Source organism: Microtus pennsylvanicus, chromosome 12 (assembly GCF_037038515.1).
Source record: "Microtus pennsylvanicus isolate mMicPen1 chromosome 12, mMicPen1.hap1, whole genome shotgun sequence".
NCBI lineage: Eukaryota > Metazoa > Chordata > Mammalia > Rodentia > Cricetidae > Microtus > Microtus pennsylvanicus.
Window position 1 is genome coordinate 50,039,318 of NC_134590.1, and position 12,967 is coordinate 50,052,284.

The window sequence follows — 12,967 nt, forward strand, 5'->3', positions numbered from 1 at the left end:
AAAAAAATGTAGAGGACTTCCATCTTGATTGACATAACTGTTGGTCAAATTAAGTTAGCCCATGCCAACAAATGGAGGAGAAAACTAGATAATGGAAGTTTGATGTCTGGATAGATTCAAAATTGCTGCTTTCTTTGAAGTTATTATGGTAATTTGTGGGAGATCATTCTATAATTGTTCGTCCAAATGATTCTTTTCAGGGCTTCATCTGATAGAAACTTTTGCTATGAGCAGTCACCTGCAGATGTGTAATTTCACTGCTCAGTGTTTGAACACAAAAGTCTCCTGAAATCAGATTTCCCAGTCTGAGTAACGAAAACCAGAACATCATAGGCCAGGTTGCACCAAACAGGCGCCTGCTTAGCTATGGTTTCTGGAGAAAATCAGGACAATCTTCTGGGATCTACTGGGAAGGGGCCCTCCCGGTGTGAGAGAAGTGCCAGAAAAAGACTGTGGGCTAGTTGCTAAACCCAGACCTCCACATTGGTTCTCAAAGTACAACAATATTCTAAGTCTAAAAAAAAAATGCAAGGAGGGAGAAAACACAAACACAAAATATAAACTTGCCTTCTTCCTCATCTAGAAGGCAGCGCGGAGAAAACAAAAAAGAGAAAAACGATGGTTAGAGAAATGTTAGTCATTTGTTTGGATTTTTAAAAAGCAACCAAACACACCGAGAATATTCCAGGTTATTATAAGAAAACTGGAGGTAGATCACAAAGTGTGGAAATACGTTTAAACGTCCGAAAGATTTCTTTAAATGTCCAAAAATGAGCTAGTAATTTTCTTCCAGTCATTTAAAAATGTGAACTGCTTTCAATGCATGGTAAGCATGGGTGAAGAGACGAGGACCTCCACACATACATAAGTGGCTGTAAAATTCCCTTAAAGTAAGATCATATTTGGATAAGGCCTATGCAAATCAACCCTATAATATCAGTCATCTTTTGATTACTTACAACAATGAATAAAATATAAATGATATGCAAATATTTGTTATAATAGTGCTTTGCTTAGAGACTAAAGAAAAGAAAATGATGGTAAAGTTTCAGTACTGATCATTTGTTTTAGTAATGTTTTGATGCTGGTTGCTTGAACCCATATCTGTGCAGGTAAATAAGAAAAGCCAATTATATAGTGATTTCAAACTTCGTGTTAGGCTTGAAAGAGGTCTTGTCAAAATATACACGAGCCTGGGGTCTATCCCCAGGACAATCAAAAGTTTATGTGTTTCATTATATTTTAAACAAAGTGTTCTGAATCACACCTAGACATATATTCATAAATACACACAGTCATATCCATGTATATAATTTAATTGTGTGCATATGTACATATATGTATGCAAATATAGACTATATAGGTTGAGATCCTTGAATTTGAACATATAAAATTGGAAAAGCTTATGATATTATACTATATTTTAGTCTCCAATATAGAGATTAATTTATATTGTTCATATAGTTGTTTCAAGGGTAAAGTGGGGCAGCTATGTGTGAAATATTTACATTACTGTTTAGACATGCAGAATACAGCAAATGTTAGCCTTTGATAAATATGTTTTGCAGATGTTTTGGTACATAAAAATATACTTATTTTTAGTAGAAGTGAATCATTAGATGTACATATTTATAAAGAGATACTCTATCTTTTTATAATCACAGTTGAGTTGTACTGAATTTTAGGATAAGTATCCAGGATTACTAGTCATTTTTCACTAGTGAGTATAAAAGTAGACAGTAATCTTCAATAAAAGATAAAACAATTATTTCACAAATATTGTTACAACAGGGAATTTCCTATATTCCCTTGGGATGCAACTGGAAAGATTGTTCTATCCGAGTAATCAACAATTGCCCTAGGTACAAATGTCCTAGAATTGAGTGTTCTTCTCGCTGCACAATAGAGTCTCCATGGTGATGAATGCATGATGACTCCCTGGGGAGCAAATCTGAACCTTTGAAATTTGAATTCCTCACACCTGTTACACTAGTGGTTTTTTTTTTTTTCTACTACAACCCCACTGATCTTACCACTGCAGACAAATTCTCGTTTTTGAACCTCTGCTACATTGTGTCCTCTCAGGTGGGATGGGCCCATACACTGAGTGTACAAGCCCACCCGAGGCCGTTGGCGAAGCCAATCCGAGAGCCAGGCCAGGTGGCAGTCGCAGTACAGGTTGTTTGAATGGAGTCGACTAAATAAGAGGGAGGAGTTCAAAGCAAGAAAACAGGAGACAGTTAATTCAAACTTTATTCGTAAAAAGATAAACTTCTTAAAAAAAAACACCACCAATACAGGCACACCTTAGGGAATTCCTAATACAATTATTTCTCAGATAATTAAACTGCTTCATAAACATGAGTCAGTTCTAGTCTTAGCTAGGCAAAAAGGCAGAAGAAGAAGGACCATGAAATTATTTTGCTTATATTCCTTCAAAGGGGTAATGAGAAAAAAATATCAGCCCGGGGCAAATTATTCTCCATCCCCACCATAACAAAAGCCAATAGAGGTGGTCCAAGGCTGTGGGCGTGAAGAGGGGCGGACGGCAAGTGTTTAGAACAAAAGGTGTGGCTTATAGTTCAAATATCAGCAAAGACCATTGTTAGTTCCTATAGCAACGGCTTACAAAGTCATTTTAGCATAGCACTATTTTGCTGAGTAAGATGAATAATAATTCAATATAAGACAGTCGGCTTTTAACATACGTCTTGTGATTTCTCCCCTCCCTCCCTTCTTCTCCCCTCACCCCACTGGGCCCAGTCTCTCAGAAAAGGGATTAGCTGAATTTGGTTTTTAGAATCTAGCTTCAAAGAGCAAAGAGTAAAATTAAAAGGCAAAAGTGGCTGGATGGGAAGAAATTAAATAAGACCCCTTTATGCTGCCAGAATCTATGCAAGATCATGGGTTCCTTCCAAATTGCAAATAGTACTTCTCCATTAATAAAATATCAGGCAAATGTATCCACTAAATTAGGTAAATGACTTCAAACTGTGTTTTACGTTTGCTCAAACTAAAGACAGGTCACCTAATGCTATAAATCAAAACATCGTTCCTACAATTGTCTATGACACAGTGGGACAATTTTAGCCCCTTTTAGCTGATGTGTTCAATTCTAACTCAATAATGATAATGGATTGTAAAATACAGAACTCAGCCTAGAAAGATAATCCAAGTATAAAAATGGAATTTTTAAGTACCAACGATGCTAGAGAAAAATGAGCCAACCAAAAGGGGGGGGGAATTTAAAATTAAATGATGGCCATATTCTCCTTGAGTGTTTGTATAAGAACCAGGATGCCCTGCATCAAAACTAAAATGGATATCCTGAGGTCAAATATTGGATTTTTGGAACGGTGAGGGACCAGCTCCTTAGTTTGCTGAGAATTTGAACACTGCCTTTGGTAGCCACTGGTACCTCTTTCGCCATTCTTACCAAATATGTTCAACTAAACAGAGCCTGTTTCCATGTCCATGTCAAACAGGGAGTGATGAAAAGATACAAAAATATTTTAAAAATGTATAGCTCAATAAAATCAGTAAGAAAAAGTTTTAAAAAATGACAAACAATTTACAGCTGGTTTGGAAGATAAGCCAGTATATGGCTACCAGCAGAAAAAGGCACAAAAATGCAATGATATGTTGATGTACAGTTTAACTGTATTTCTTTTTACGGGTATTAAAATCATAGTTCTTTCTTTGCACATATATTACATAAAGTTAGTATTAAACTGATTTTGTCAAAAACAGTTTAGGTAAGTGAGGTTATTAATCAATCTCATTTTGATAGGAAAATACATTTAGTTACTAAATTAGCAATGTCAAGGAATTAAAAGATTTATACAATGAAGCACTTTACAATTTTATTTTTTAGATAAGATCTGAGCATGTATCCTTGGCTAGAACTCACTATGTAGGCGAGACTGGCCTTGGACTCAATAGCTCTACCTGCCTCTGCTACCTGAATATTGAGATTATTGAGATTAAAGGCCTTGTCACCACACACAACTCAGTGTGTGTTTATTTAAAAAATTAAATGAATGTTTTCAAGTATCATATATTTGATTGCTTATTGATTTGTTTATTTTGTTTATTTTTATAAGGGAGAATCTCATGTAACTCATGCTGCTTTGACCACCCTATGTAGCAAAGGTCATCTTTGAATGCCCGAACTTCCTATTTTGCCTCTTAAATGATTGGATTGCCAATTGTGCATTGCCATGCCTGGGCTCGGTTATTTGCTATTTTAAAAAGAGAAATGTTTTGAAAAATTAATCAAAATAGACGTAACTGATTTAAAAATACATTTCTCCACCACAAGCCCAAATCTTTGATTTTGTTCCCCTGTTTCTAGAAATTCACCTTCTAGGTCTGGGTGATTTTGAAACCCAGTTAACCAGAGATCCGTATCTTAAAATACTAAAATTCAAAAGCTGCAAGTTGGGGTTTAACGGTTCATTTTTCTTGGAGAGAGAAAAATAAGCTGTAATTCATATTTTATTTCACAAAAATATCTTAATGACTGTGTGTGACCCTGGAAAGATAGTTTTAAATGTAAATGCTGACACAGCTTTAATTATGCAAGCAGCAGTGGGTGATGCCCTGACTTTACATTACAGAGAACGCTGGAGCACACGTTAGCTGTATTAGGTCTGCTTCTAATACAGTAATAAAATCATAAAGATTTCCCATTTATCATTTCTGACAGCCAATCAAGGAGTCTTTCACTTTTTAATGGAATGTGACTTCTCCAATAGCTCAAAGTAAATGTTTTATTTTTCTCCAAACTTTCTGCAATGCATATCATTTGTAAGGAAACCAAGTTTTCAGAGTAACAGTTCATTTTCTAAAATAGTACTTCTAGCATTCTTCCCAAGTTGCATTTTCTTTGCCTATGCTATAATGAACTAATGGTCCTATACACTGACTATTAAAGATTGTACTGAAGAAACATTCTTAATAATTAAATCCATCTTTCTGTACATTTTGGCTACTTACAATGTCCTAAGTTTAGGCATATGGTTGAAACTTGCCACTGAAAGTCTAGTAATATTGTTATTGTTGAGAGTGCTGTAGAATAAAAAAAAAAGTTAAAATTTTTAGTTAGATTTGGAAAATCATTGATCTTTTTATATTAACATCAAAATTTTCTTATGACTTCATTTAAGTAAACTTCTTTGTAGAGAACACATAGAAATTCACTATTTTAGAGAAAATATGATACCTAATTTTCATATTTAAATATATTACTATGCATTCCATATTATTAAACACTTGTAAAATATATATGTATGGCTTAGGTCAGACATTTTTGTTACATTATACTATTGCATGCAAGCCTGCTTGATTACCATAGAAAAATGAATTAGAAAATTGGACTTTACATTTCTTTGTTTAATTAGTGTCCATGGTGATGTTGACATTCTTGGACTCTTCAGCTGACATCCCATACCAACAACACATAATCGTTATTATAAAGGACTATTTAATTACCCTTTGCTGTGGGTAATGGCTACTCCTTAAGCTTGGGTGAAATATCATGAATATATATTTGGCATTTTCATCTTTTGGAGATGAAGTGTCTCGCTCTGGCAGCATATTAAAGCCTTATTGTATTCTTTTAGTTGTAGCATGGCATGTTGTCCTTTGTGTAATTCTGTTGGGTCACAATCTCAGTCATCATGTCGTGAGGTAGAGTCAGAAAGACAGCAGGTCAAAGGAGCTTTGGTGAAAGGTATAATTGTTGCTTAATTCAGATTGCTCCTTCTCTCCCTTCATAGTAATTATTATGTTGAAAATGGGAAAGAAAATCAATTGAAAGAAAATTCCTTTGTGACGTAAACTTTTACTTCAAACATCAGATATACTGTAACAGTATTTCACAAGTTGTCCATGATGGCAGATCATTAGTAAATACCAGATTTTAGACAACATGAGGCAGTGGTCTCAATGTTTTATAGATGCTCATGAATTACGTATTCTCTCTATGTGACCTTAAGTCACTAGGCTACTTATTTTATCTGCGAATACATTTCAAAACTGGGTAGCAAAGAGGGTCATTCAATGTTTTAAGTACACAGCTGATGTAACCAACTTTCCTGAGAAGTCAATTCCTGGTCTCTCGATAACATCATGGACAGCAATCCTGCACAGCTGATGGTATAACTGAAGAGGTATCACTGAAAAGGTACTCTTTCTAGTTCTCACACGGGTGATTAACAAAAAGAAATAGATGAATTAATTACTAGTATTTTTAACAATAAATAGGAGATTGATCTAAAAATTTCTATTTCAAAGTTCCTGGGTGAGTCATATTGCTTGACCACCTTCCATAGCACCGGGAGAACAAACAACTGAACACTAGGTATGACAACGGCGAATATCATGTCTGGTTTACTGAGGAGCGCAGTGTCCTCCGCTGTCTATCCATTTTTGGTTTCTGTTTGTTTGCTTGCTTGTTTGTGTTTTGTTTCTTTTTCTTTCAAGAGTAGTTTGAGGTTTTATTGAAGATATTTTCACGCCTGCCTTCACCATGTTGATATAAGAAACACGAGGCTCAGCAGAACAAGAAAGGCATAGTCCAGTGTGCCTGCAGACTCCACATGGGAGAGGCCTGTCTCTGCTTGTCTATTTTCTTGCCCAGTCCATCTCTTTGCTGGCTCATTTCATTGATGTCCCTCGTCTGACCTCCACAGACTGCTCAGTTAAAAAGTCCAGTGCAGACTCCTGACAAGGCTCAAATGCCACCCCCCTGCTCATCAGTGTACCTCTTTCGCATGGGCAGAACCCCCGGTGTCCTATCAATTTCCCACTCGAAGAATCACTGTTTGTACAGATCACTTAGTCTTCGATAAACTGTAGTCCTTCACTTTCACTTCACCCCCAGAATATCTCACAAAATTAACAATCAACCCCAAAAAAGTCCATTACTCTTACCAACTCTATCAAAGTATCTTCTGCTTGTCTTATTCATCTCTGCGGTATGTCTCTTTTCAAAGGGAGTTGATTTCAACTGACATCTTTTCCCACTCTCAAAGTTTAGGCATACTCAACAAAACTAAAATCTTTGAAGGTACAAGGTATACTGTGATACCATTTGAGGAGTTCACTTGGGAATACTTCTTTTGCATGGGAACTAAATCAATTTTTAACTTCGCTCTTTTTTTTAACCAGAATATGTTTTTATAAAAAAAGTTTTATTAGTGAAAAAATACAAAATATTCCCCTTGAAATGATGGTGTACACATTACAATTTGATGATGATTTAGTTGCTACTATCTCATAGTGCCAACCAAGAGCAGGACTTGGCAGAAAGTCTAGTGTTTAATGGACATGACTCACTATGTTCCCATTTAATTAAGTTATGACTATTCTATAGGAAAAATATATAAACCTAGCATTTTTATTTCATTTCTCTGTCCAATGTCCTAATAAGAAAAAAGCCATATAGACAAATTTAGTTTTCAATGTTATTGAGACTATTTCTTCATAGTAAAAATACATAGTTAATTGTATATTCTATCAACCAGAATTAAACAGGAAGAATAGGAAACCAACTCATGTCTCACCTATCCTGACTTCTTTTGGAATCTCAGACTTCATTAACTCTTTTTCTAAAAAAAGAAATCCTTATCTAGACATTTTATCAGTGATCAGCATGATCACACCATATTCTTTTGTTTGGCCTCAATAGTGTCAGATAGTCAAATATGCTCATGGAATAAAAATAAAACTTAAATTAAAACCCTGGGTATCTGAAATTACATATGAACCTTAAGTTACTATTCTTTCATGAGATCATAAGAAGAGAATCTACAAAGTCAGAATTGTCACCCTTCTTTCAGGAACACCGTTTAGTAATGGTCTATTTAATAATTCCATCTTTTCAATGTTTTATCCCATTCTCCTTTATCAATCCAATTATGGAAATACGGTTTAAAATGCACTAAATGTATTATTTTTAAAAATTATATAAATTACATTTGTGACATCACAAAATTTTACCAAAAACATTGAAATACTTTAAAAATACACAAACATTTTCTTGTAGTGGATAATTTTAACTATTTGCATCTGTAAGCAGGTTGTAATCATCATGCAGCTCTATGATATGAAATTATGAGCCTCATTCCAATGCTTTAGATTGTAAAGAATATCATGTTGCATAGTAATGGTTCCCGCAGAGGTCAAACTTTAGTCATTTTCTTAAGATAAAATTTAACAGTATCCCAATGTTTAAATTTCTATTTCATTCGCATGATAACAGTTCTCAAAAAAAATCAATCTTTAGAAATTTGCTAAGATGAAAATAACAATATGCAAGGCGACTATTTCTGATTCAAGTTAATCTGTAGTTATATATGTTATATAGTTCTCTCTATATTAAACCCTTCAGTTTGTGGGACTGACACTTGCTCTCCCTCTGCTACACTCACTCATTGCCCCCACCTCCACTTTCACACACAAGCAGCACAGTTATTTGCACACTGGTTAAAAAGTGGCTTTAAACTAAAGTGTACGTAAGCAATTTGACCATCTTTGAAGTAGAAAAAGATTTTTTTTTCAACAGCAATAAACATGACCTCCATGTACTGAACAATTCAGACAAGTGACATTTGTGATTTCTTATCAACTCTTTAAAATGTTAACTCAGATCGGGGACAGGTAGAAACTCTTCTCAACATGTAATAAAAATAAGAATCACATAGCAATCTTAGTAAAATAAGATATCTTGGTTGAAATATTATTCATCTTCAGATTATATTTCAGTGGCTCAAAACTTCTCAATTAACTCACCCTTTTTTTATGGAGGGTGGACTTGTTAATTCTTGTACAACTTTTAGCAAACTAATGAGAAATTCAAAACCACTTCATATTGAACACGTGAAATTTCTGACTGTGTTGCGGATGGAACTAATGCATGGAAAAATCTTTTCACTCAAGGAGAATAGCAGTGAAGTCTCTGAAATGGATCTCATCCATGGCTCATTCAAATTAGGAACCCAAATTCAAAATAAACATACAAAAATGAACTTGACTTATGTCATCATGGAAAATTGCATGATTAAATGAAAACATCTTTCCATTTCACACTAACCACCAAATATATTATTAAATAGTGGTTTATTTTGGATTTTTATCTTAATATTTAGGGATCTGGGAACTTTGGAAACATCTATCAATGCTATGAGGATATTTTATTAAGAGTAGGCTTTCAAGTGCTCTTCTTAAATACAGAATGTCTACATAGAAACATTTACATGGTTTCGCCCACATACATCTCGACTCTTCTGGGTATTCACAAGTTTTTTAAAGGAGTATTTGTTGTTGTTGCTGTTGTCGTTAGGAAAACCTTTTGACACAGGACTATTAGACAGTAGCTAAGTCATCACATTATTACTCTCTAGAAACAATGAAACAACTTTCTAGAAAAGAGTCAGAGAAATAAGCGATACTCACAGTACTTCTAGGTCTCTCAGCGCTCTAAAGGCCCCATCTTCGATGCAGCTGATCTGGTTGTAATCCAGTTGCCTGTTAAATGGATTAAAAGACTATGTAAGGGAAAGGCACAGGAGCTGGGTGTAGGAGACCTGAAGACTTCTGAAGGAGCACTGACGCTCCGATCGCACTTCCTGAAAGGCTTCCTCACGCACACTCATCCGCTTGAGACTGTCACCGCCATCCTGCCCTCCCCGTGCAGCTACTGAAGTCTCTTTTTGTTCCGAACTGTCTGTGCAAATAGCAGCCCTTGGAAAGCTCCAGTAAATAATAACTGCACCTTATATTAAATGCCATAGGAATGCAATTTCATTACATCAAGAAAAGCTATCCATTAAGAGCTTTCAGCGTCATCTTGCTGAAACAATTTCATTAAGGTAAAGGGCTGTAAATCACTTAATGTCACATGCACCCCCTCAGTGACCTAACAGAATCCATTTATCAGAGAAGCCCAGCTGCATGTTAATTTCACTATCCTTGGCAAGAAGGAGGAAGGCTACTTTCGGTTTCCATCTTTTAAAGGCAGCTTCTTTCCAGACTCCAAACTGAAAACAAGAGAGGATGCTGTGCATCTCCCCACCCTTCGAACCAAGAACACACATTAGAAAGCTCATAGTCATTGTAAACCGGGCTTCACTACCGTTCAGATTTGCATTTATTGTTACATACAAATTCTCTTCAATGTCTAGAATTTTTTGTGTTAAGAAACTTTCAGAATGTGATTCCAAAAAAAAAAAAACCCAACAAACTATTTGCTCACTATTAGCACATGATGTAAATTAATTCATTAAAACTTAAATGAAACTTTGGTTATTTTCTTTAAGATGCTAATTTTTAGCCCCAGACAATAAAAAAAAGAAAAACGTCAACTGTAAGGATTTTGTCGCAATAGCATATACTTTATGAAACATTTTACCTTTCTTTCAGCCCACTCAATCATATATCATTCAAACAAATGACTCTTCTTTAGTGTTTAAAAGACTGAACATCAATATTCAGTTGTAGACAGAATAAAATGGATGGCTCAAACTTGCTTATGATTTTTTTCTATTTCTGATGTTTTTGTTTGAATTAAAAATCTTACTGTTCATTTTAAGAAATTTACTTCCAATCTGGGAAGAAACGATGCGGGGAGCGGGAGGAGGGGAAACTGTGGTAGGGATGTCTTGTATGTTGTACCTTATATCTTGTAGAGAAGAAAGCACTTTCAACAATACATAGAAAAGTAATTGACTTTCTCGAAAGAAAGAAGAGAGTACTTCCTGTCCTGTTTCCAATAAGTGGTTCTCACAATGGTACCTTGATGTTTAGAGACATTATTGTTCCAGTAGAGAAAATGTATTTTAATGCTTCATTTGATAGAGAAATTAAATGTTTGCCCTCCATGAGTGCTCTGGAAACATGGACGTATAAGAGCTAGATTACTATCAAAATATCAACTCATCTTGTCCTTGTTTCAAGTCCAGAATTCACCAAGAGGCCCAATTCACACTTGAGGACTACTCTGAAGGAACTGTTTGAACATTTCATAAAACAGCTGGTCTTCTCGCAGGGCTACTGAATAGAGGTGTGGTGATTGCATCTGCTAGCTTCCAGAGAGGTCTCCATAGATCCCCTATTTAGAAAGTATGTATGTAGGGAATATCTCATGAATGCTGCATCTCAGTGTTAAATAAGTCTCCAGAAAACACAATCATAGATAATACTACCTGATGTCTCGTACATAGTACAATGTAGGATAATATAAAAGCAAGTGCATTCTGGGAAAGATAGAGTTCCACCATATTTATAAATCTTAGCTTTTCCCTAATACTGCCCAGGACTCCTGCTACTGCAATAGTTGAAAGCTTTTCCCGCTTATTAGGAAGCAATGCAGAAGTATAATTTCATTTTCCAGGAAGACATTTAAAGCCTCATGATATAATATGGTTGCTGCGGTTCCAAGAAAACACTTAGATCCTTGAGCACTTTTGATTTTTAAAGATTAAATTCATTTAACAATTAAGTTAATAGCCTTTTTATTTCGAAGTGCCAAATATATATCTACACTACCATTCTCTAACCTCTTGAACAATTTATCAAAGCCATTTAAATTAGTACAGTGGCAAGAAGTGTTACCCTTGACATGCTACAAAAGAGAAATTGTTTCCAGACAAATTGGCAAAATCTTTTAATGCTATCAAATTTGCCTAATGCAGTCTCCAGGTTAATCTGTAAAAGGGTGAGCTGTATGTTTGCCCATATCTTATTATCCTTAGCTGTCAATGTATAAATCAGTGCTGACACAGCTGCTTCTAAATCATGCATACAATGCACAAAGGGGAATCTGGAGCATGCCAGAAAGCATCCAGGCGAATCCTGTTCTACAAGACTAAAAGACCCATCATTTTCCTTATGGCAGAATTTGTACTATTGCTGGAAACTTAGGCACTTGAACTCCCTTTTGGTTTTCCGTGTGATTACATGTAGTTCTCGACAGTTTAAAATATATATGTAAACTCTATGGTAAAGATATTTGGAATGTTTGAGTTTCATAAAAGTAAAACATGAGTATATTTTTAAAGTTTTTTGAATGTTACCAAATCTCAGGACACGCATTTCCTTAGGATGTAAATAATTCATGGAGTTGTGAGTAAGTTAAAGATAAGCAAACACAAATTGTTGAATAATTTCTCTATCAGTTGTGAATTTTGACAGTTAAGTGAGTGGCTACAGAAAACTTTGTGCTTTCGTGATTGCTGTGCGGCAATCTCTGTGCGCAGAATTCCATCTGTCTACAGGGTTCAAAACAAACTGTCAAAATAGCCCAACAACATAATTTATTTGGGGGTTTCTGGACTCTTCCTGCATACTGGTTCTTTCACTCTGCATACATCCCTCTCAATGGCCTTAAGCCTTCTGGAAACAAGAAAAGTGTCTGGTCTTGCATTTAGTTAAGTCTGAGTTTCCTTAGGTGGGATTTTTAATTGCAACCTGGAATTGTTATGAATTAAGGATGCAGACACTTTTTATTAATTCTCTAAAATTCTAATTAATTATTCAGCCATAATTTTATTCTTTAAAGAATTCAACCGCAGCAACCTCGGTTCGAATCCGAGTCATGGCACCAAAAAAAAAAAAAAAAAAAAAGAATTCAAATGAAAAAGGCATTAGGAGAGCAGAATTTTTTTCTGATGCTTCTGTTGTACATGAAAATCACCATGAGGAGATTTTATTATTTATTTGAAGAAAGAAACCTATTATAGTTAGATTTCTGAACTCTTTAGTCAACATGGGTGTCTGTGTCTTGTTTTAGTAATTTCCGTTTTGTAATCTACACTTGGCTTCTTTTCCAGTGGGAAATCTCTCTAGTCACTCCACCACTGTCCATATCTGTGGATTGGTTTTCCAAACACTGCATGATTTCATGCAAATAGAGAGGTCAAAATGAATCATCACCTTTGTCCTCATCCTGTTAGGCATTAAGTCC

General features: G+C 35.2%; 1 protein-coding gene across 6 annotated transcripts in view; it reads right to left on the bottom strand.

Moving 5' to 3' along the window:
• Positions 1-12,967, bottom strand: part of Slit2 (slit guidance ligand 2) — a 346,206-nt gene that overhangs the window by 122,547 nt on the left and 210,692 nt on the right. For 4 of the 6 annotated variants that reach the window (XM_075943594.1, XM_075943590.1, XM_075943592.1 and 1 more), the window contains exons 6-8: positions 9,460-9,531; positions 4,999-5,070; positions 2,034-2,197 (exon numbers count right to left, since the gene is read on the bottom strand). In XM_075943594.1, the coding sequence (XP_075799709.1) occupies positions 2,034-2,197; positions 4,999-5,070; positions 9,460-9,531 (308 nt within the window). Of the gene's footprint in view, positions 1-2,024; positions 2,198-4,998; positions 5,071-9,459; positions 9,532-12,967 lie in introns of all 6 variants that reach the window. The other 2 variants (XM_075943593.1, XM_075943588.1) reach the window with 1 other exon arrangement.